General features: G+C 39.5%; 1 protein-coding gene across 2 annotated transcripts in view; it reads left to right on the top strand.

Moving 5' to 3' along the window:
* Positions 1–4,282: 4,282 nt before the first annotated feature.
* Positions 4,283–24,504, top strand: part of LOC129718976 (histone lysine acetyltransferase CREBBP) — a 48,255-nt gene continuing 28,033 nt past the window's right edge. For both annotated transcript variants that reach the window (XM_055670262.1, XM_055670263.1), the window contains exons 1-3: positions 4,283–6,038; positions 20,251–20,537; positions 20,620–24,457. In XM_055670262.1, coding sequence (XP_055526237.1) covers positions 5,981–6,038; positions 20,251–20,537; positions 20,620–24,457 — 4,183 coding nt within the window. In that variant the 5' untranslated portion in view covers positions 4,283–5,980. The remainder of the gene's footprint in view (positions 6,039–20,250; positions 20,538–20,619; positions 24,458–24,504) is intronic.

The raw sequence follows: 24,504 nt of genomic DNA on the forward strand, positions 1-24,504 counted from the left end.
CGTTCTTTGCTACTTTGAGTTTAATTTCGAGTCATTTTCTGTTTTTGTTTTTTCTACTATCTTGTGCTCAACCTGTACATCTTTTCCTAAGGTATGGAAGGAGGCAGGTTTTCGCGAAAATATTTTGGATTTTAGAAGCGTTTCTTCCCCATGTTTGGCCTAATTTGGGATCACTCACTTTTTAGCCTTTTCTTGCCTCTCGAAACGTTCTGGCCTTATTTATCGTGTTTTCACAATCTTGATTTCAATTAAAAATCATCTTCCAGGGTGGCGAAAACCTGGAAAATCAGAGAGTGTAAGGGATTTTTATTTTCGATCAGGGAAATCATGTACTAAGGGACGATCCATTAATGATGTCACGCAAAATTTGGAAAACATTAACTCCCCCCCTCCCCCTTGTCACAAGTTGTCACAACTTTCTTGACCCCTCCCCCCTCAGCTACGTCACGTTTTTATATCCCCCTCCCCCTTCTTTGGTGATAATTGATTGAAATCGATAAATTTGTTAGGAATGTATTTTTTTTTAATAAGAACGATTTTACTGAAAGAAAAACTGAAACTAAAAGGAAAAGAAGATTAAAGAAGATAACTAGAAAAGGCGTTTAGTTCTTAGTTCAAGGATGCTGCTGATGGAGTCGCATATCGACGACATAGAAAGCCGAGACATTAACTGCAGCATCATTGCTGAATCCAAATATTCTCCACATGTTACAATAACCAAGCATTTTAATTTACGTTTTGTCACAATTTTGAATTGAGAGACACTAAAATTAATGAAATCACGCTGTCATTCATATATAAACATGCACGGTGAAACGGAATTAATGAACATTATTTTAAAAATTGTCATTTATTTTATCTAAAGCAAATCTTAAGCAAAAAAGGAGATCGTAGAACTATAAATGAATGATGCAAATATTATAAATAGTTCTGAGTTGATCTCTGTGGTTAGGAATGTGACTTTTTTATTTATTTTTTTGGTTGAAATGTGATGTCACACTCAAGCTAACCCACCCTCCCCCATATGTCACAAAATGTCACAATATTTGAAACCCCCCTTCCCCCCTAAACGCGTGACATCATTAATGAATGGTCCAATACGTCAATACGCGATTTTTCGACGGGTTAGTAACACTAGGCATACCACAAAAGATCAAAACAGTGGTCGCAGTTGTCCAAATCTTACAAAAAAAAAACACTTAGCCGGATTTTTTTCAGCATAAGAGGCCTTAACAAGAATTGGTTCCATATCCGATCGAATACTTTTTTTAACTGGGATTTCAGAGTTGAGTTCAGTTTTAGAACTTTCTCGCCACCCCGTCTTCCTTTTTTAATTTTGCTGACCTCCAGAAGCGTACAATTTCAAGCTCAATTTAGGAAACCGTTCTTTTTTCTAATTTTTCTTGACTACCGAGAAATTATCTGTTACTTATTTTAGAATTTTTGTCTCTTCTAGTCTGTAGAAAAGTGTTTTCGGCTATTTTGAGCTTACATAAGATCGTTTCTTTTGGAAGAGTTTTTTGTTATTCTGATCATATTTTGTAACTGTTGTTTCCTTTACCTTCTCTTGATTCTAGAAGAGGGTTTTTGTCATTCCGTGCAAAATATGGGATCGTATTATTATTTATCCTTTCCTAGTCCTAAATAGCGTTTTTAATTTAAAGCAGTTCTGAGTTTATTATGGAAACACTCGGATTGGGATCGTTTTCAGGTCTTTTCAGGTGCCTCATTTTTTTTATTTGCTTTTTTTGAGCTTTATTCGATATGATTTCTTTGCTTCGTCTCTTCTGAGTTTAATTCTGAGTTTAAATTGGAATCATTCAGTTTAGCATTCTTTCACTATTCAGAGTTTAATTAGGAAGCCGTTTTATTGTTTCGTATTCATATTTTTTGTCGACATTTTTGGCAATTTAGAAATACTTTTATGTTGTTCTGAGATATCTTTTCTTTGGATGTGAAATTGTTTTTTTTTTTTTCGTTCCAGTCGCGCAGGTCAAATTGCTTTGAATGTAGAGTCATGCTTGTTTTATGTGTTCACGTAAGGGCTATTCCCACTGCTTCCGTTCAGGGACCGGGCCGGGACCGGGCTCGTCCGGGACTTTTCATGCATTCACACTGCGCCGTGCTTGAACCGTGCCCACGCTGCGCTCTGGCTGAGAAATGTTGATGTGTGTATGTGAAAGAACGTCTTTCTCTTTTTTTCATACCGCAGCTCACTCCGCGCGAAATATGTCACTACAACATACACGCATCCACCCGAGTGCCTTCCGTGCACTCTCCGGCCAACACAAAGTATCGTCGGCAACGATAGTTTCCCTCTCGTACTACGGCAGCACGACGGCAACTCAACGCTGCCCCGGTCTGGACACGGCGCGTCGGTGTGAATGCGTTCATAAGAACGCATGCAATCAATCTCAAACGAGCCCGGACGACACGCGGAACAGCCACGGCCCGGATTCGGCCCGGATCCGGCCCGGCCCCGGAACGGAAGCAGTGGGAATAGCCCTGTAATCGCGCAATTTTTTTCATTAATTGGGTTGCTTATCTATAACACGTGATTTTCAAAAACTTTTTACCGTTGTCCGTCGGTTTTTGAATCACGAACTAAAATTGCCTGAAATTACACACTTAGTTTCTTTTACCGAACTCAGCAAACTTTTTACTGAGTTTTCAACAGCTGAGCCATCAGTAATCTGTTCGGTAATTCATTTGCTTAACGAGCGTTCGGTATTTTTTCACTGTGGCTGAAACGTCAAATAAAGAAGATAGCTCAGCAAAAATTTACAAAGCGTCCATCAAAAGTTGCTGCATTAGTCGGCATTTACAAAGCTGATGATTCGTCACAAATTTACAAGTGCTCCGCAAAATGCAACGTAAGCTTTTTCCCGGTTATAATAATATAGATAAATATGAATGTAACTATTCCTATAGCTGCTATTGCAACCGATGACTAATTTTATGCAGGTATTTCGGATTGTTCAGACCATTATACTAACGTTTCATGCACATTCTACTAAAACTAGATACGTTTTATATCATGACGAATATAAACTTTTTATTAAAGACTTTATGTAAATCAATCTACTGTGGTGGTAAATTTGAAAGCACGATACCGCTTTTAGAGTTTTTTGTCAAAATGGCTCGTAGAACACTTTAAATAACACAGCCACGAAACTTTTCTGAAAATCTCAAAATGGCAGACTTCTGATGTGCGATTCTGTTATGACAGATGCAGAAAAATTACCGAACAGTATAGTGAAATAAACAAAAGTTCAGTAAACCAATTAGAGATTACTCAGCAACATCTGGATAAGTGCTGATAGATCGTTAAATATTTACTGAACTATAAAAAAGTGCAAAAAATATTCTAGTTTACTGAAGAGGTCAGCAATGTTTTTTGCTGAATTCGTCAAGTGAGTTTTATTGAACAGTATTTCGGCAAAAAAGTTAACCGACATCAGTAATTTTTCAGGAAATTACAGAATGACCAGTAAAATTTCAAGTTACTGAACGCGACCGTAATAAAAATTACCGAACAATCAAGGCGGAAATAAGTGTGTAATTCAATGACAGTTAAGTCATGTACCAGCTGTCATTCAAGCGATTTAGAGTGATTTTTATTCTTCATTAGAGAAACGAAGACCAACAATACAAAATTTAAAAAAATCATCCTTTGCTCAGAAAAATTATAAATCTAAGAATAGCTAAACAACCCAATTGTAATACAAGTGTATAGTATACACGCAACATTTCTTTTATGACCACTATCATCACGGTTTCTTCCGTTGTGTTCCAACGTTCAGTGACCGTCGATGAAGTCTCTGTCCATCGACAACGTTTAGCTTGAATTACACCGATTTCGATGAACGCACGGTTGATCGACAATCGCCTTTGGCGAGGGTATACCCCGATTTACAGTACTGGACGGTGAGCCATCCGGCAGCCGTAAAACAGATACCACTCGATTGAACCAAAATTGTCCAGACCGTTTCGGGGGTGCATACGCACCGAGATATTTCATCTGAGACGAATGTTTTGATTTGTTATTGGGGAAAATATGCACCTTTTTTGCGTGATGATCGAGCCGTCCAGAAGGTTCGATGGTGGCGCAGTCTCTGCGTTGATCGACGACGAAGACGACGACGACGAGTTGACAGTAGCGCCACCAGCTGAATGTCAGAGACGGTGGAGGTCACGTGAAGCGCGCAGTGCTTTTTCTTCGCTACGCTGTTTGGCAGACATTTTCGTCGTCGACGATGTCGACGAAACCGCGAGATGGCTGTCTGTATATGCTGTTTTGGTCGAACAAGAGCACCGTATATCGAGCAAGAGCGACAAAACGTGCGAGAGAGACACGATGAAACCAGCGCAGCACGGCATAGTGTGGCACCATCAAGTAGGCAGCGAACACAAGAATCAGTCAGTATAGTGAGTGAGAGCGAATCTGCAGCTAGCTAAAAAGTGTGGAAGCAGCGCTCGTTCGTTCGTGTGGTGCCTCTGTGCCTCAGCGACACAAAATTCACAGAGCAGTGTAGAAGCGCCAGAGCAAGCAAAGCAGCAGCAAAAAGCGTACCAGCAGCGCCCATCATCGGCAGCAGTAGAAGCAGGAGAAGTGTGTGTTGTTCGCCTCGTCAAACAGCCGCCATTTTGACTTGTTCGCGATTTGGCTGGTGGAAAGGTTTTTTCGCTTCGCAATCCGATCGACTTTAGGCGTCCCAGAATTGCCCTGTCCCGGTCCGGACCGGGTTCATTCGACGCGCAGTGCCGTTCCCGTTCATTTAAGCCCGCTTCCGGGGGTCAGCCCCATAGTGAAATCCGGCGAAAAAGCGGATTGAATTTTTCGCTATTTTCTTCCTCGGTCGGTCGGTACTGTGTGTGCTTTCCGAGCAGAAGACGAAAAGCGATCGACGTCGAGCCTACATCGAGCATTCGCGAGACGTCGATGACGGGTTTGCTGGTTTGCCTGTGGAGTTGTCAGAAAACGACGTCGGTGCGACGGCAACGACGACGGGGGCAGCAGCAGCAGTACAAAATTCGAGAAGCCGGAGAGAGTCGCGGCGCATTCGACAGCGAAAAATTGCCTTCCCGACATCCGACCAACCGAGTGTTTTTGTATTGAATTTTGAAGTGCGGAATCGGAACTTTCGGGGGCATCCAACAGAAGAAGAAAATAAAAAAAAAACGGGCATTTTTGGATTTTCTCGATTGCATTGGCTAGTAACTGTTCGGCGAAACGAATAGTTTGAACTCGGGGGATACGTATCCCGTAGGCCGGGATACATACACCGATGAGTGTGATTATCGTACGGGACCGGATTGAGCCGGAGATACACGGTTTCCGGTTGACGGCAGACGTCGGCCAGCATGTGGCCGTTCGGTGTTTATCCTCGCCGTAAAGCTACAAAAAAGAAAAACTGAATAACCGATCAAACTCGCGAGGAGAAGGTTAGCTGCAGTGGCCGCCGGAACTGGCCAGGTTTCGACGATTCTTGGAGGGCGTGTGGGGCCAAAAACAGTAACCGCACGCCGCGCACGGAAAGTTTGCGGAAGTGCGAGTGGTGTGTGACACAAAAGTGAAAAAAAGCAGCATCTATTTACACGCAAATTGTGACGTTTCTGTTTTGTTTATAAATCGCGCGAGTTGTCCGGGCCGTTTTCAAGTAGAAGAGGGTAGAGTGTGTTTATGTGCATGTTTTCATTTTTCGCTCCTCATCGTCGCGTCGTCGTGAGTGTGTTTGCCGTTTTGCAAGAAATGAAGCGTAGTTTCGCGTGTTCCCGCTGCTTAAGCCATTATCACGATGATAGCAGAGACAGCAGTGAAGGATAGTGCGGATTCCTAAATAAGAAGCAACAAAAAAAAAACTAAAACTGATCAAACTCCGTATTTTGTCCGGTTCCGAAAAGGAGCAGAGCGAAGGCGCAAGTGCGCGCCACCATCGAGTTTGTGGTCCGGCCTTTTTTCTGTGAATAGTAAACAACCATGGGAGATCATATGGATGAACCACCGCTGAAGCGAGCCAAGATTCGGGATGCATCCGGTAAGCGAAGTAACGTTTTTTCTTTTTGGGTTTAAGAATCCTACAGGGATCACCTGTCCCCCCGTTTCGGTTTCTCCTTTTTTGCTTCATTTTCTGAGCGCAGAGAAAGAGAATATCTTACGAGAAAGCTTTTATTGTTGGTTGGGTACTTTGTGGTTGTAATTTTCGTTTGTGGTAATTATTAAATGGCTGAGAATGCGTTCGATTCTGCTCGTCAATTCAACTTGATTTTCTTGTCGATAATAAACTTAATAATATTGGAGGCTATGGACCTGAGAAGCAGTGGAATCTTCAAAACTATCAGAGAAAGTCACGCAAATTTATGTAAAAATTTATCTAGGACAGTTTAAGTCATTAAAACTCAAGCATTTAGCGGTTAAAATCGCCTAGGCAGGGTAAAAAATATATACAAAATAAAAATAGAGCAAAAAACAGAAAACTGTTGGATAATTTTTTTAAGATGGCAATAAATAAACTGCTAAGCCAATCGAATGATAAGACAATAAACTTTTCTACATAAAATAAAGATCACTGATGAGTTGAAAATGCGCAAAAGCTATCAAAATTAGGACTGAGATAGAGGACATAAAAACAAGAAAAAAGAGACGTCAATAAACAATATAAAAAAGAATTAAAAAATTGCTTGGAAAATAGCAAAATGTGGAGAATGGGGTTTCCAGACAAAAGAACTACGAAAAACGTTTAGTCAAAAAAGAAAATAGAAAAAAATAGCTGCAAACGAATAATACTTCAAAGAAAAAGTTATTTCAAAGAGATTATTACTGAATTTCAACAGATAATTACTGAAAACTTGACAAAAAAATCAAACAGGCTTAAAACTATAAATGAAAAACAGAGAAAAATGAAATTCATTCAAAACATGAGAAACAGCAGAGAGCCTGAGAGCAGCCTAAGCAGTTCTAAAATCGATTAAGAGAACATGTCAAAAAATATAAAAATACAATACAGAAATAACAAAAAAGTTTTATAAAAATGGTAGACGCGAAAGCCTGTAAATAACTACCCACGAAAAAAAGAACCTGAATATTTGAAGCGAATATTGTACTGAAAATGTAACACACAAAAAAATTGCGCTGAAATTTGAAATCATAAAAATGATGTTCTAGACAATTGTCCAAACAAAAGTAGAATCATTTCATAACAAACGTAATTCTTAATAACTCCCAACTGCAAATAAATGTGTCAAAATTACTTTAAAAAAAGCGAAACAAAAACTAAAAATAGAACAAAATTAGATATTCGCCAAAAATGCTCAAAATGTAAAAAAAAAAAAAAAGATAATAAAACAAGTGTGAAGAAAGAGTAAAAAATGTTCAAAACAGAACACAGACAAAAAGACAAATCAAATGACAAAAATCCTTTGATTAGACAAATCGGATTGGAAAACTGCAACAAACAAACAAAAAATCAGAAATTAAGTAAGGCAAATAAAATAGAAAAGAAGCAGTAAATTTAAGTTATAATAGTCATTATCCATTTAAAAAAAATACACAACAATAGCTAATGCAAATGGTATGAAACAGGAAAAATCGAATTAAAATAAAGGGCATAAATGAAAGAATGTACCAAAATGGCCAAAAAAATTAGCAAAAAATAGTTTAGTTTAATAGAAATAGTTTAAACCATGTTTAAAACATCATTGGATTCTAAAACAAAAAGCGCGCAAAAAACTGTAAAATACACACCGACTAGACTGCCGTTATTCGGATAATAGAAAATGGGTCCGTTTTAGCATGCTTTCAAGAATAGCAACTAAAAAAGTGAGGTTTGACTCCCACAACCTTGATTTTGATGGCTACTCTTGTAGAGCATGCCAAAATGGACCCATTTCCGCAAAAAAAAAAACAAGAAAACAAAGGACTTTTATATAGGACTGTCATGCAAATAGCGGCAGTAGAGAGATTATCTCTGAAAGAAAGACCGCCATTAACCATTTTCTTCTGCAATTTATGGGCAGTTGTATGATAGAAACTTGTTTTTTTTTGACAGATCAGTCGACGTTTCGACCTTTTCTCGTGCCTTCATGGAAGGCGACGTTTCGCAATCTTCCCCAGTTGATAAATTCCATCTTCCTCTGAAATCTTTAATGCAGACAGACTGTGTGATCTCTTAGCGAAGTCGTGAAAATGTCATTAGTACTATTCGTCAGCTATACGAAGATCATATTTAGCTAGCTAAAATTAATACCTAAAACGGCAGTTAGTCAGAGCAAATTTCAGGATTGATTCTTTTCCTATAGAGCAGCAACCTGACTGACGGACAGACAGAGGCAGACAAACAAGATTTCAGCTACGGCTTCACGACCAATCAACCGCACAAACTGCGCTGAACAACGGAACGGGATTGCTCGCTCTCGTCTCTCGGTACGATGCCACACACAAACACCAGCCGCAAGCAGGTGGTGTGCGAGTTTTCTCCTCCGAGCGAGAGGAGAAAAGAGATGTGAACCTGTTTTGTTGTGTTCGTATCAGACAGAACGTGCGAGAAGTGGGGAAACAGCAATAACAAATGAGCAAAGTGAGCAGTGTGGAAACCGCGATCGTAGTAGTAAATGAGAGAAAGGGGAAGTGTGAGTGTCGTTGTTTGTTGCCTACTTGGTTTGGTTTGCCTGCTCTGTCGGTCGGTCAGTTGCATTGTCTTTTGTTGTACAACTTTGTTGTTGATCATTTAATGATCCGCTCGTCCGCGCTTTGATTATTTGCATGTCAACAGTGTCGAGCTTCTCGGGGAGATGAAATCAATGTAAAACACAGGACATAATTTACTTTACTGTTTCTTGATCAAACCAAACGTTCAACCACTCTTTGTGGGAAATCAAGAGTTAAGAGTTAAACTCGAAAAAAATTTGAATTCCTGACTTCGAATTTCGAGCAAACATTGTCCTCTCATTGAGGATTGAAGTCCCGGATGGTACACATTCATTCGAATAATTATCATGTACATGTTAAGTGTTCTTAACTAAGTATGAGCAATTTCCAATGCAATAATTAATTTGATTAAATGTTTGGGAACTAGAGGGTATTTTGTTTTCTTCGTGTGCAGCTTTTTTGATTTTGGAACGATATCAGAAATTCATTCCCGATACAGGCTTATGCATTCCAATATATTTATCATTCGAGTTCATTCAATCATTTCCAAACATTTCGGATTGTGAAAGACACATTCGAGCTCAATTCAAAGTCTAGGGAACTGTCCTCCTTCATGGACAATCGACACTTTTTATTCACGTGGACATGTTCTCACAAAGAAAAATTTTAAAAACGGTAGGTTCTGTGATTTATTCAGTCATTAGGTATAATAAATATCAGCAAAAATAATAATAATAAATTCAGATCATGCCCACCCAGAACAGTTAAGCCATAAATAAAAGAATCCCTTCAAAATTCTGCCTAGAAGGGCTGGGAGTGTGTACTAAAGGATCAGAAAAGGATAAAGCGGAAGTTGATTCAAAATTTTGCGGTAATTGGTTCCGAAGTTGGAAGAGACTAAAAACAAAAGCAATTTCGAACGTTACAGGACATTTTTGTTCATTGAGCGTTAGGAAAAGGCCGAAAGCTACTATCAAAAATTGATCCCAAATTACCTACAAAAAACTAAAGTTTCTTGAAGGTAGAAAGGAAGCATACAAAAGTTTATGCTGAAAACATCCCTAAAATCCAGAAAAAGTCGGAAAGAAAATAATCTTGAATATCTCAAGTGACTAGAGGCATGTTGAGGAAAAACTAAAAATCGGAAAGCGTTTCGAAGAAAAAAAAAATAGAAAATGAAAAGGGATTAGAAAAATTTCCCCGAAATGTTTCGAACCTATTCTAAACCAAGAGAAAACTCCAATTTTAGTCCAAAAAATGGGAATTACTTTTCATTATTCATTATTATTACAGACAAACTTCGATGTAAGGTACATTTTGAAATTTGAATTGTACTTTATATCGAATTGTACGCTCATTTCAAGATGGCTTGACAAAGTATTTTTTTTAATTCTCTTAGCACTAATATTTAGTGGTTAATTTTATGGTTTCGAAATCCAATTTGTGGTAATTTGTGGTTGAGTAATTTCTGAGAAATTTTCAGAAAACTGAGTCAAGCCATCTCTGAAAATGATCTCGCTTCAAATGAATCGGACAACGATGATACACACATCAATCGAAAGCTCCTAATTTGTGGTTCACGAAAATGTAGTTTTTGTAGGCATAGATCATATTAAAATAATTAAAAAACTATTATTTAAACTTTTGAACATTGTTTACCGCTTGTTGTCAACACCGACCGTACGCGGCCCTGGATGAGCACCTGCCGATGTTAGTGCTAGTGGGTTATCTAGAACATATCGACAGTCGTTCATATACACTAAGGTCGTTTTTTACGCGGGGGATGCGTTCCAAATTTGTATGGGCCCGCGTAAAAAACGACTTTTTTGAGTTGCAAATATAACAAAGAAAACCGTCCTAAAACGTTAAAACCTCGTTTGAATATGATAGTGGCCAATCTAGAGACCAAAATTCAATATTTTAAATTTTGAGCATTTACACTAAAAATTGTGCCTTTTTTTTTAAAAACTGATATATGATCACTCGTGGCCTAAAACGAAAAACGTGATTGAAATGAGGTCGATATCTTGTACCGTTTTTGAGTAATGGAGGAAAGCAACCCGTGTAAAAAAAAAAACCGCGTAAAAAGCGACCTTACTGTATACGACATACAGTTGTCGCTGCCATTGAAAGCTTTTTTGTTTTATTATTCAGGGGGTAGTTGTAGTAGCATATTCCTGAGACGAGAAAATATCGAATTTTAATTCTAGTCAGAACTCACACCTCTGGGCATTTACCATGCGTTTCAACCGTTCCCTACAGTTCTAAGGCCCATTCCCAACCTTCAGGCATCATTCAGGGTTTCTAAAATACCCAACAGTCGAATACAGTTGCGTAGTTGGTTACCAAAATATTATTACATTTATCGAAACAAAAATTGTTCTTTATTATCATCAGGCTTTAATTTATTCCAAGAGTTAAAACGTATGTGCTAATAGATTTTAGCATATAACAGATTTTGTATGAGAAAGACCAGATCACACCCCTAGGTGTATTAATTTAGGTTTTTTTTTTTTTTCAAACAATCGGTAAATGGCGAAACAACATTACCGGAAATGATTCGGCCGAAGATCGAGAAAATTACGCTCGCATGTCTACGTAAAACTTCACTTATTTTGAGGAAATTCACGTAAAACACACGGAGGCTTGTCAACTACAAATATCTGCTAATTGATCAACATTTGCATTTCGCAGCAAATCTGCACATATAGCATCCCTGCTGTTTACATACTGTTTCACCTAGAAATACTCTAGAAGAGATTCGCGGCGAAAAAAATCGCCAATTCGGCAACTGAGTTGTCAGAAGTGCCAAATCTCTTCTCAAAGCGCAATGTTGACTAACATTCGACTTGTATAATCGGTGGTGACGATGAAAGTCCTTAAGAATAGTGAAGTGCTTCACAAAAACTGTTTAGGTGATATATTTTATGTTTATGTTATGTTTAGTTTTAAACACCTTCACTTATTTTGTTACCTATACACAAGGTTTGTTGAACTCCGGGTAAAAATCACTCACAGCATTCTTAATTCATTCATTGGCAATAGAACAAAAGATCGTATAGAAATAAACACGTTCTTTTTTGTATCTGACTGCAATACCTCTCAATGTGGTGCTACCTTTCTTGTTCGTTTGGCTCCAATTGTGACGGTTCGTTCTGCTCACCGCATATCTCTCCCTCTGAGTATCTCTAGTTTCACCATACTCATCGCTACACGAAAGCTTTCTGAGAAAAATCATCTTGATGGTCTACCAGCGCCGCGTACGGTCGGTGTTGACAACAAGAAGTAAACAATGTTCAAAAATTTAAATAATAGTTTTTTAATTATTTTATTATGAAGTATGCCTACAAAAACTACATTTTCGTGAACCACAAATTAAGAGCTTTCGATTGATGTATATGTCATCGTTGTCCGATTCATTTGAAGCGAAATCATTTTCAGAGATGGCTTGACTCAGTTTTATGAAAATTTCCCAGGAATTACTCAACCACAAATTGTATTTCGAAACCACAAATTAACCACTAAATATTGGTGCAAAAAGAATTAAAAAAAAAAAAAATACTTTGTCAAGCCATCTTGAAATGAGCGAATTGTACCTTATATCGAATCATAAAACATTTTCAACAATAGGGCTTCAAACACTTTATTTTGGTGTCTTTTGTCTACGTATAGTTTATTTTGGAAATAGTATCCAACTGTAAGTGTAAACCGACTTGTTTTAAATACAATTCAAATTATATTTTTTTTGCTATTTTGGAGACTTTCAGCCGCGTCCAAAAAAAGAGGTAGTCTACAACATACACATTTTTGTATCGAAAATACTTCTTTTTTCTTCTTGTAGTTTTTTTCAAATTTTGGTTCAATGAATAAGAACCATGATTATCTGCTTACGGATTGAGATCTTTTTCAATTATTTCTCCGTTCCTTAGGATTTTGAAACTTGCATTTTCCTCGTTGAATTTTAAAATGCCCGTTTGAACTAACTTTTCATTATACATAAAAGTGGCCCAGAAAATGCACATTGCATAGTGGTTTAAAACGCGAAAAACGTGATCGTCAACCTTTTGAGTGTAAAAATGCCATTTAAATCATAGCATGTGTATTTAACAAATTTTGTTTATATCTTAAAGAGAAACTTTTGATGCAAATAGATTCTTGATTTATCTGCCTAAAAGTGAGATGATAATTTTATTTATTTTATTACTTATCAAATCAAAGTGAAATCTTTAGCAAAGTTGTAGGTAATTTCATGTAGGAAAACTTTGCTGAAGACACTTTGGTTCTATCTCATGAAAATAGACCATATACAGGTAGTTTCATAAACGCACACTCTCAAAATGTCTAAAAAAAACAAATACCAATAAACTTTTTGGGGTGTGATTTAAGAGGCCTACTATGTCCTAGACATTTTTTCATATTTGAGAAATACATTATTATGCCGAACATACTTTAAGCATATTTTCAACTTTTTCCTAGGTTCTATGACGTTTTTGATAAAAATGCTCTTATAAATTGAAACTTGTTTCAGCTGAGAGAGTGTTCAAGTGCGGTTTATGAAAGAAAAACTGGGTTTGGAAAATTTTTTTGAGCATTGTATTTTAAATTTCACACAGATTGTTCAGGGGTCAAACTTTAAGTTATTTTTTTTTATCAGCTCCCCCGTTCCCATCCACACTATATCATGTTTTCTCGGCAAAATAAAATTTTTGTACGTTTTTTCAAACTTCCGCTGAGTGTAACGTTATTTATGGACACTCCTTAAATAATCAATAGTAAGCAGAAACGTTGACAAGATAACCAGTATGTAGTTTATAGAAGTTTCCATACCAATTTCGGAGTTATTTGTAACATAATATAAATATGTACCTTATATCGAGGTAAAATCAGACCGATGTCATGGGAACAGTTTCCTGAAGCCGCCGCCGATGATGATGGCGCTAATGTTGGAAATATGGTCATAAGCTCCGTTCATTGTGCTGCATGTGTTACTGTACGGATTTTTTGCTTGCTTCTAACTATAATGAATGTAGGGCTATCCAGAACATGTTGAAACATGTTTGAACGTGACCATTTATGTCCTGCACAAAATCCATGAAACGTTCAAAACAAAACAATCGTTTTCCGCTTTCTGCATTTCTTCACATCATATGCAGTAACAGACTCACTTCTGACTCAATTCTACTACATAGGCCAAATCTCCGCATGAGGGCACCAAACAACAGCAGATGTTTCTAGCAATGAATGCACCAGTGAAAAATATGGCCGCAGGCAACATGGGTCTGGAAATTCTTTGGCGATTCGAATTTTAAACCCAAGGATTCTATTCGCTCGTGTAGTGATCTCTAAAAGACATTTGAGAGTCCAAGAGCACACCAAGATCTTTAACTACAGTGACTCTTTCAAGTGGCTGAACAAACATCGTGTCACATAGCATTTGGAGATACAATCAACCAGGCAATTGCGTATTCACCAGTTGAAAAAAGCACCAATGTTATGCTGTAGTTCCTCACAGTCAGCTGTAGATCTTGTGACGAAGAAAATTTTCAAATTATCCACGTAGATTAATTTACGTCCTGGTGGAATGACGAAACAAACTTCGTTGATGTATTAGGAAAATAGTAGCGATCCAAGGTTGCTTCCTTGAGGCACGCTCGACAGATAAACAAAATTGTATGACTCGCTCCTTCCTAGTTTCACAGACAGAGTACGGCAAACTAAGTATGACTTAAAGCCAGTCAAACAAATTCGATGTTGCACACAACCGCTCAGCAAAAAAAAATAACAGAATCAAAAAATTTATATATTACTAATGAAAGCTGATTGTTACTTTCAAAATTTTCGTACATATGAAACGCATTTCAATCTTTGACTTAGAAAAATAGAAAAATACGAAAAAATTAGGTGCATTACTTATAACATTGCTAAAACAACCAAAATCGATTAAAAGAACATTACAATTTTAATTCAACAGAAGCAGAAAGAAAATTATCAAAAATGCACCCTGAAATAACCTGAAAGCACTTTAAAAGCTTACGCAAACGAAAAAAAAACAACAAAAAATGACAACCAAAATTAGTTACAAACTGGAAAAAACAATCGAAGCAGCAGGGAACTATTAAACCAATAAAAAAACATCTAAAATTTTCCTTGAATCCATTAGGAACATTTTCGTGCTGAAAACTTCAAACTAACTTGTCGTTTGCGTTGATTTGGTATTAGTATTGTCATCGTAATCATTGAATCAGTAACAAATATCTACTCTTTGATCATGTTTGGTTTGCTAAAATGACTTATTTAATTGAATAAGTAAGCTTCCATAGATTTTGCAAGCTATGTAATATTTGTTTTTTTTTTAAGTCGGGATCAATACTTAGTCTTTGTTGCTAGGTATAGTGATAATCTGGACTCTCACATGTATGTGGTTGAAAATGGCAGGAAAATAAGTTTAACTTTATCGGACAAAACCTTAAACACAAACACCAAAATTGCTTCAGTGATTTTTTAAGATTCGAATTACTCCTTCATGTTTGTATCTAATGGCAAATCATTCAGGCATTCATATTAGTTTGACGTCAATGATTCTGACTTAGCTGATATCGAGAAAAGCTGACCACCGATGTTATTCCTTCGATTTTCTGTGAAACTTATCGGGCGAGTATTGTTCAAAACTCTCCAATAAATCCTGTGCATTTCGAAATTAATCAACAAGGGAGAGTTGAAAGACGTTTTTGGAAAGGTTCTTCAGACATGCTGAGAACCTCTCAAGAATTCCAGGTAAAATAGGATAATTCCTTTTTATTTCTTTCGAATAAATGGATTTCAAATTTTTTTCGGTCAGATTTATCCACTTTTGGAAAAAAATTCGTGTCCATGTGGAAATTATCGTACCACCTCCTTCCCCCTTCTGTGGACATTTGCGTATTTCAAGATTATTGAGCCAAAAACTATCAAACGACACCTCTGACCACTTGGAATCCTAAAACTAGTCGATTGGTGGCAATATTCATTGTCTAGGCTGTCATAGGCTACTTAAAAATTAAAAAAAAATATTTTTGAGATGGTTCGATTATGGCAACAGAAAAAATTCGAGCGTGTTGCCAAAATCGAAAGGGTCTGTAAACCTGTCGTGCACAACAAATAAGCGATAAAAGCAGAAACAATTACAAACTACCTATTACTATTCATAAAGAACCTAAAATACCCGGACGAACACATACGATTCGCATAGATTCTCTAGGATTCCTCACATTGGATTCGTGAGCGTCCTTGAAAAGGATTCCTGAAAAAAGAATCCTCAGGAATGCCCTGTGTATGGCTCTAGGATTCTTGAATAAGAATCCTGAGTGGGAATCCTCCGGATCGTGTTTGCGATTCCTTTCACGATTCCGTCACCGAGTTAAAGGTATCCTGGGGATTCTTACTCAGGATTCTCTGCGTGTTAGTAAGGGTAATGCTAAAGATGAGTAAGAATGTATTAAATTGAAAAAAAAATCAACGTCATCAAAATAATATTCCTTTAAATTTGGAAAAGTTAGATATTGATCAAAAACCAACATTTGAATAATAATTTTTTCATATGTAACTTACAAAAATTGATACAATATAGGTCCAAATAAAACAAAATAAAACAAAAAAAACAGGACAAAAGAGACAACAATAACTGGAAACGATCTGAGAAACAAATATAAATGAATAGGCCTATATCAAGAAAAAAAATCTGGAAAATAAATTAAAATTGTTAAGAATATCGCCTAACAAGGAAGAAATAAACGAGGAAATTGGCAGCAGAATCGCATAGGGACTTCGTCAAATTTTACATCCTTTGCAATGGTCCAAATTCGGCTTGCGATTATACGCCACTCTGGGTTCGACTTGAATACACTTCTACTTGTAGTTTTTCTAATTCGTCAAAAAAAACTTCCTCCCTTGATCCACGATCATCCGAGATGTTGGGTTGCCGCAACCATTGTAGTAAGGCCTTTGCCATGCTGAACGCCAACGCGAGCGATCGGGCGAGAGCCTAGCCATAGGTTAATGAACAGCTCAACTTGCGGCTGTTGGTCAAAAACTTCAGAGTTCCTCTTCAGCAGATAAATCATTTCGAAATGACTATAGTCATCGATAAAACTGACGAATCATCGGGATCCGTCCATGCCGGTAGATCTATTGGACCGAGTGGATTCTTTCAAGTGGGCGAGTTACACTGTCTTTTGTGACACTCAAGGGATCTCTACACTGCTGACCTTGAATGCATGGTTCACAAATTTTTAAACGATTTTTCACGATTTTTAAAGCCTTGTCCATCTCTTCGAATACAACTCGTCAGGCCATTGAATCCAGTCCATGTTGGCTGATGTGTCCCAAACGCCGATGCCACAACTTACCGGTTTTCACGTCGCATGCATTTGCACATTGGTTCTCCGCTGATAGCTCTAGTTCGAACGAGTTTCCGCTCAGCTTACCAGTTGCCAAAATATTTCCGTTCTTCTACAGGACTGCTCCAGAAAACATAACGGTAATGCCGGATTTCGTCATTTCTTGACCGACATCAGTTTCATCCGTTCGCCTCGTTACACATCTGCCATCAAACTCACCGAGCTAACGACAATCTTTCTTTAAATGTCTCCGTTTACTCTCCCTGATGACCTCTAGACGCTAGAATATCCCAAAAAAATCGATATTGAAAAAGTCAAGGTGCTCAGCCTTAAATTCAGGGGCGACTCGTGGCTGTTGAACCTACCTGTTCAACTAGAAACTCTGAAAATCAGAGTTTGGGGAAGTAGCTACAATTTTATCCGCGAATTCCCTTTGTTACTATTTAAAAATAAAACTAAAAAATAATAAAATAAGAGCATGAATTTGGATTTTAGATTAATTTTTTTGCCTGACGTCCCCATGTGCATTGCACAAGGTTGCACCTATGGACGAGTCGCCCCTGCTTAAATTGAAAAATAATGTTATTTATAGCATGTTTGTAGAACATTTCGACTTTTTAAAAAAAATTTTTCAGGTCGCCCAGGCGTGATTTATGAAAAAATGACTTTTTTAGGCTACAAACCCACTCTTGCTTTTTTTAATTATGTTCGATTCCTAAATTTTTCCATATATTTTTTCCTTTTTGTGGAATTGTTTTTGAATAATCTGTATGGTTCAGCTCAGCATTAACTTCAGTTATTTGACTTCCAGAGCCCATTAAACATCAGAAAAAATATTTTTTTCCCATAATTTTTAGATAAATCCCATCAAAACACAAAAACAAAATGTTTTTGATCGAAAACTGAAATTTTTACTGAAAAGCATGACAAAAATTTACATGAAAAAAGATCCTTGATATCTTATCGGGTGGCTGAGATATTAAGCCGTATGAACAAAAGCGTTTGCTTTACTCATCCCGTGCAAATCTTACGGGAGAAGCAGAGTAATATCTTTAATTCATACGGCCATTGGCATTTTTATATGGGATAGAAAACTATGCATTTTAACAAATGGGACTCCCTACTAGACAGTCATCCGCAAGACAATTTACCAACAGTGCTTTTTCTTTCCGGTTCTTTTTCAAAAACTAGGACCTTTCAGCTGCTGCTTTCGGAACAGCCTCCGTCAGCATTTCTGAGACACTTGCCGCTTTCAGGAATAGCTTAACATGGTAGCTCCCGTTTTCGTATCCGCTAGCGTTTCCTCGAAACTGCGTTATTCCGTGGGCCATATTTTGTGTGATGCCTAACCTAAAATGAGAGAGAGAGAGAAAGCTGACAAAAGCTTGATTTAATACAGGTCTGGCTGAAACGGACAGAAGCTTGTAGACAAACAAAAAAGACGCAAAAATAATGAGGACAACACATCATAAAACATAGAAAATTTAAAGGTTAACAATTTTTAAGAAAAATGACAATGCACGAGAAAAATAAATCAAGTACTAATTCAACAGAAAAATAAACAAAGAAAATGGATTTAGCTAATTTGACAAAGTATTGAAATGGAGATTAGATAAGAATGACTAAAATGTTCATAAAAAGTGGTCAAATTTACAAATTATCGAAGCAAAATATAGAGATGAAAAAATACAAAAAGAAAAAAATAAAAAGCTTGTTCTCAGTTGCCAAAAATTATTCAAATCAGCTGTAATTAGTACGAAGAATAAATTAGAAATAATATTAATAATATAATATATAAATAATATAAATAATTGGAAATAAAACTGACAAATAGGATACACTTGAATCGCTTAATAGCGACATCGCAAAGGACCGTCCTTATAGAGAATTGTCGCAATAAACGAAGAATTTTTATGAATATAAAGTAGAAGGGACCATTGAAAATGTCGCTATAAAGAGATTTGTCGTTATATAAACTGTCGTAATAGAGGGATTTGACTGTAATTAAAAAATATATCCCATTTTTCTGTGAGCTGTAATGGGAAATAAAAAAATAGTGGTTAAGTTTTTTAATATTTCTTCAGGTTGTGGAAGATTTGTTGCGTTTTGAAAACTAGGTAAAACATGACCTAGAGAACGAAAAAAAGGAAAAATTAAACTATGGCAAAAGAACTAGAAAACAAAACAATGTTGAAAACGGAAAGGAAAAGGATACAATTTAAAAGTAAAAACTGTTAAGAACAATTTATAAATCGATAGAATGTGAACCACAAAAAAATGAGAATATAATTGAAGAATGTGGAAAGTTTTTTGTAAGAGATTGATAAAAAAAAACGTGTGGTTGGCAAAACGATTTTATTGATTGTTATTAATTTTCTTTTTGACGAAATCATTTAATTATTGTTTCCTTCGCAGAAAATTTTGATTTTTAGACAGTTCTAAACTGCTGTTCCAAGTATAGTTATCCCAGCGTTCATAAGGTTTGTGTGAACATAGGACAACTATGCTTGAAACGACGATTTCTGTAATTTCTGACATTTACAAATTTTTACTTTTCTTGTCTCATGTCTTGCACAGTTTTTCAGGATTGTTATCTTTTTTAACGTTTTGTGCTTTTTCTGATATCTGTAACCTTTTGTCATGTAGTCGTAACGTTCGTAAATTTTTTAACTTTCAAGAATGTTTGATCGTTTGTGGAAGTTTTTGTTGTATTATTTTCTGGTTTTGTCGTTTTATGTGGATTGTTATCATTTTTGCATCATTTCAACTTATGTGATATTTCTGAACTTTGTTGTACTATTTTTGACATGTGTGATCTATTTGATATAGGTCATATAAGCCTCTGTTGCCATATTTGAGACTTTTCCGTTTTTAACTCTTTTTTTCTAATATATCTGAAAACTGACACCTATTTCTATTTAGTTGAAGTTTTACGGCTAGTATAGTTTATGTTTTTTTTTCAATCAAAGCATAATTTATGTTATTTAAAAAAAAACATAATCATTAACCTTTAATACCGCTTTGTTCCAGTTCTCGATTGATTGATCTTGGATTGGGTTGGAAATGTATGATAACCGTTTAAAAGTACGAGTGTGAACTTGAACAGGATTCGCTGGGGGGTTGCTTCAATCCCCAAAACTTTAGAGTCTAATTTTACTCAACTCAAAAATATTTCTTCGAAAAATCCTCACTAACTCAGAGTTATTTCTTCCAAACTCTCATTTGCAGAAGTCATCTCGACGATCGACCAGATGTTTGACCTGGAGAGCCACCTCCCGGACGAGCTGATGGGCGACAACACCTGGGTGGACTCGCTGAGCGGTGGCAATAAGCCACCCGGACCAGGTCCGGGTCCGCAGATGAATGGAGGAGGGGATGATCCCGGAGGGACATCCAACATGGCACAGCAGTTGGCGCTACGGCAGCAGCAGCAGCAGCTTGTTCATCAACAACAACAGCAGCAACAACATCAACAACAACAACACCAGCAACTTCACCACATTATGCAGCAGCAGGTAAGTGGAACTTTTGTGTTTGCAGTTGTAAGATCTGATTGTTCACTTAAAAATGTTTGTTTTTTCGATGGCATGCATTCAGGGTAACAAAGGAATGGGCGGCCAGCAGATCCTGGGCATGGGACCGCTAGCTAACAAGAGTCCCAATTTGCTGCCGATGAATCAAAGTATGGCTAACAATGTCGTGGTTGGAGGCATGGGCGGTGGAACGATGCTGGGAATGAACAGTATTGCGCAGAGCAACGGCGGTGGAACCATTATTACCAACAGTAACATGGGCTTAAGCGGAGGTGTTATGACTGGTGGCGGAATTGTGATAAATAACAACATGAAGCAAGGCCCCGGACCGAATCCCGGATTGATGCATCAATTGCCGAACGCGATGCAGAACGGCCCGTTGAATAATCCTGGTCGGATAGGAATGCCAGGTCAGCCTGGTCAGCATATGGCCCGTGGACCGGGTGGCCACATGAATCAGGGCTTGCGTCAGTTAATGCAAAACCACAACGTAGGTGGAATGGGAAACCAAATCGGTGGACCGGGAGGTCCTTTTGGTGGATATACGCAGCCGAATGTGAGTGTAATGAATGCGGGTGGATTGGCACCGGTACGAGGATCTCCGCCAACCATCAACCGGATGCCGAATATGGCTATGGCTGGTGCTAGAATGGGAAATCCGCTAGCAGGGAATATGATGCCCGGTGCAGGGATGGGTATGAATGTTGTGAACGAAGGAGGAGTGGCAGCACAAGCACAACCTCCGACACCTTCACCGGCTCAGCCACAATCTGGCATTCCCACGGCACTAATCCGACCGCAAACAGCGGCCCAAAATCAACCAATGAATCAAATGAATCCAACCGTCCCAGTCGGTGCCTCGGGGGCTCCAGGAGGTCCATCCGGTGCTCCGCAACCTGGTCCCTCTCAAAGTGGACCCGGTAACCCTCTACTAGCTGATCCGGAAAAACGAAAGCTCATCCAACAGCAGCTGGTATTGCTACTGCATGCTCACAAATGTCAGCGGCGTGAATCGGAAAACCCGAACAGCAACAATTGCACCTTGGCCCATTGTCGAACCATGAAAGATGTGCTCTCGCATATGCAAACCTGCCAGCTGGGGAAGAACTGTCAAAAAACTCATTGCTCCTCTTCACGACAGATTATCAACCACTGGAAGAACTGTCAACGGCAGGACTGTCCGGTTTGTTTGCCTCTCAAAGATACCAACAAGTACAAGCAGAGTCAACAACAACCCGGACAGCAACAACAACAACAACAGCAGCAGCAGCAACAGCAACAAAACCAGCAGAATCAACTAAAAAATCAACTCCAGCAAGATTCGACCGGTCAGGCGGGTCCACCTGGACCATCCGGACAGGGTCAGCAGCAGCAAGGGCAACCAGGTCAAATGCCCGGAGCCTTTAACCAACTTGGAAACAGTCAAATCCAGTGTCCTTCCTCGACTGCACCAAATGCACTTCCTGGCAATGCTCAAATGTCTTCGCAGGTTGGTGGTCCACCAGGAATGCCTACCCAGCAGCAGCAGCAACAGCAACAACAGCAGCAACAAGGTCCGGGTGGACCCCAAATGGTTGGTGGAATGCGCAGCTTACCCTTGGGTGTAAACCAACAACAGACTCAGGGTGGAGCCGTGCGAATGATGATTCCACAGAATCAAATAATGGTGAATAATGTGCTCCCACCGAACGCCACAAGTGACGCTTCCAATGTCGTTGGTCCCGGTGGGCTACCCGTTACAAGCCAAGCACCGGGAAATGCCAGCCAAAGTGTGTCTCAAATGGCAGCAGCCCTCCAACAGCAACAACCAAATGCTGCCCAGTTGCAGCAGCAGCAACAACAGCAGCAAAATCAATCTCAAAATATCATTCCACTACAAGGAGGCAATGTTCTTTTCAACCAGGACGGCCAGGGACCGATGTCTCAGCAGCAGCAACAGCAACAAGCTGGAGGATCAAACGGCTCCGCTCCGGGTCCCAGTGGGAACTTTAACGCGAACCAAATGCTTGCCGCACCCGTGCAGGGTACCAAAGATTGGCACCATTCCGTTACCCCGGATCTCCGGAACCATCTGGTGCACAAACTTGTACAGGCCATCTTTCCTTCGCCAGATCCGTCGACGATGTTCGACAAACGAATGTACAACCTGGTAGCGTACGCGAAAAAGGTAGAAGGTGACATGTACGAAATGGCCAACTCCCGCTCCGAGTACTATCACCTGCTGGCGGAGAAGATCTACAAGATCCAGAAAGAGCTAGAAGAGAAACGGCAGAAGCGAAAAGAACAGCAGCAAATGCAGCAGCAGCGGCAAGTGCAAGAACAGCAACAGCAGCTCTTGCAGCAACCCGGTGGCAATGCCCAAGTTCGTCCGATGAATGCCGGCATACTGGGTGGACCAAATATGGCAGCAAAAATGCAGATGCCTCTCGGGTCGAACATGTTGAACCAAAATCAGAACCTCATGCAACAACAGCAGCAGCAGCAGCAACAAAATCGAATGCCTTTGAATGCTGGCCAACAGCAGCAGCAACAACTGTTCGTTTCTCAATCCGGACCAAGTCCCAACAGTATGGTCCAGCAGCAACAACAAACCGTTCTACCCGGTGGACTGTCGCCATTCACTGCCCAACAGCAACAGCAACAACAGCAGCAGCAGCAGCAACAACAGCAACAACAGCAAGGCCTTGGTAACCATCCGCCAGGAATGACTCCACCTTCATCCCAGCAGAACGCTGTTCAGTTCCTGAACGGACCTTCCATCGCGGACAGTTCACCAAGTGGCTTGCAGCAGTTTAACGACATAATGAAAGCCAAGTATAATGCGGGCCAAGCGGCAGCAGCAGCTGCCCAAAACAACGCAATGGCCGCCAGTGGAGGCATGAGTCAAACCGTAACACCACCAATACCTTCTCCCTTTAGCAATTCCATGCAGCAGCAGAATGCCACCTTTAACGGCAGCCAGATGATGAACTGTCCGAACAGTGGCAATCAGCAGCGAAACAGCCTCGGTCAGATGCCTTCTACTCCTACCAGCAGTGGAGATTTGATGAATTCTTCCGGCAATAGCGTTCCAATACCGTCTCCGTCTCCTAGCTTAACACCGAACGGACCAGTTCCACCGCCACCGGTAAGCACCCCGAACACACCGAACGTGTCGGCACTGATTGCGAACGCACCTGAACCAACACCGCCACCGGCAATCTCATCGCCAATTCCGATCTCGACTCCGCCTGCCCTAGGTAGCAACAGTAGCGGAGTGACCACGTCCTCAGCCATCACATCCATCACCAGCACTGCCTCCAGTGGACCTACAACCACAACGACCGCCTCATCATCCGGATGCAGTGCGAACACCACATCCGCTGCCAGTGGGACCAGTTTATGCAACACCAGCAACAGCAGCATCGGAACTGGTATGGTTTCGAGCATCAGTCGATCCACCTCTTCGGCGCTAAGTTCCCAGATGGCCGCATTGGAAGCAGCTGCGCGAGATCAAGATGAAGATTCGCAACCGGGAATGAATGGTGGCGCGAACAACTCGGGCTGTGAGTCCAACGCGAAGGGTGGCAAGCTGGAGTTGAAGCAAGAACAGGATATCAAATCCGAGCCGGACACCAATCATATGGACACTTCGGACAGTGTCAACGTCGGTGGCGGTAAGGGCAACAGCGATAGCTGCCCAAGCCTGATGCAGGAGATCAAGACTGAACCGATGGACACGAGCGAGGGAGGCGGCGAAGGTGATAAGAACAGCAAGCTAGATGTGATCCAGTGCAAGGAGGAACCGATGTCGCCCTCCAACATGACGAGCACCAACACCGTGAATGCGGTGGTCAAAAGTGAACCAAAGGTCATGCCGGAACCGATCAAATCGGAATCAACCGACAGCAAAAAGAAGTGCAGTAAGTTGTTGCTTTGGTTTCGCCCCTAGAGAGGATGGTAATTATTA

Source organism: Wyeomyia smithii, chromosome 1, assembly GCF_029784165.1.
Source record: "Wyeomyia smithii strain HCP4-BCI-WySm-NY-G18 chromosome 1, ASM2978416v1, whole genome shotgun sequence".
Lineage (NCBI taxonomy): Eukaryota > Metazoa > Arthropoda > Insecta > Diptera > Culicidae > Wyeomyia > Wyeomyia smithii.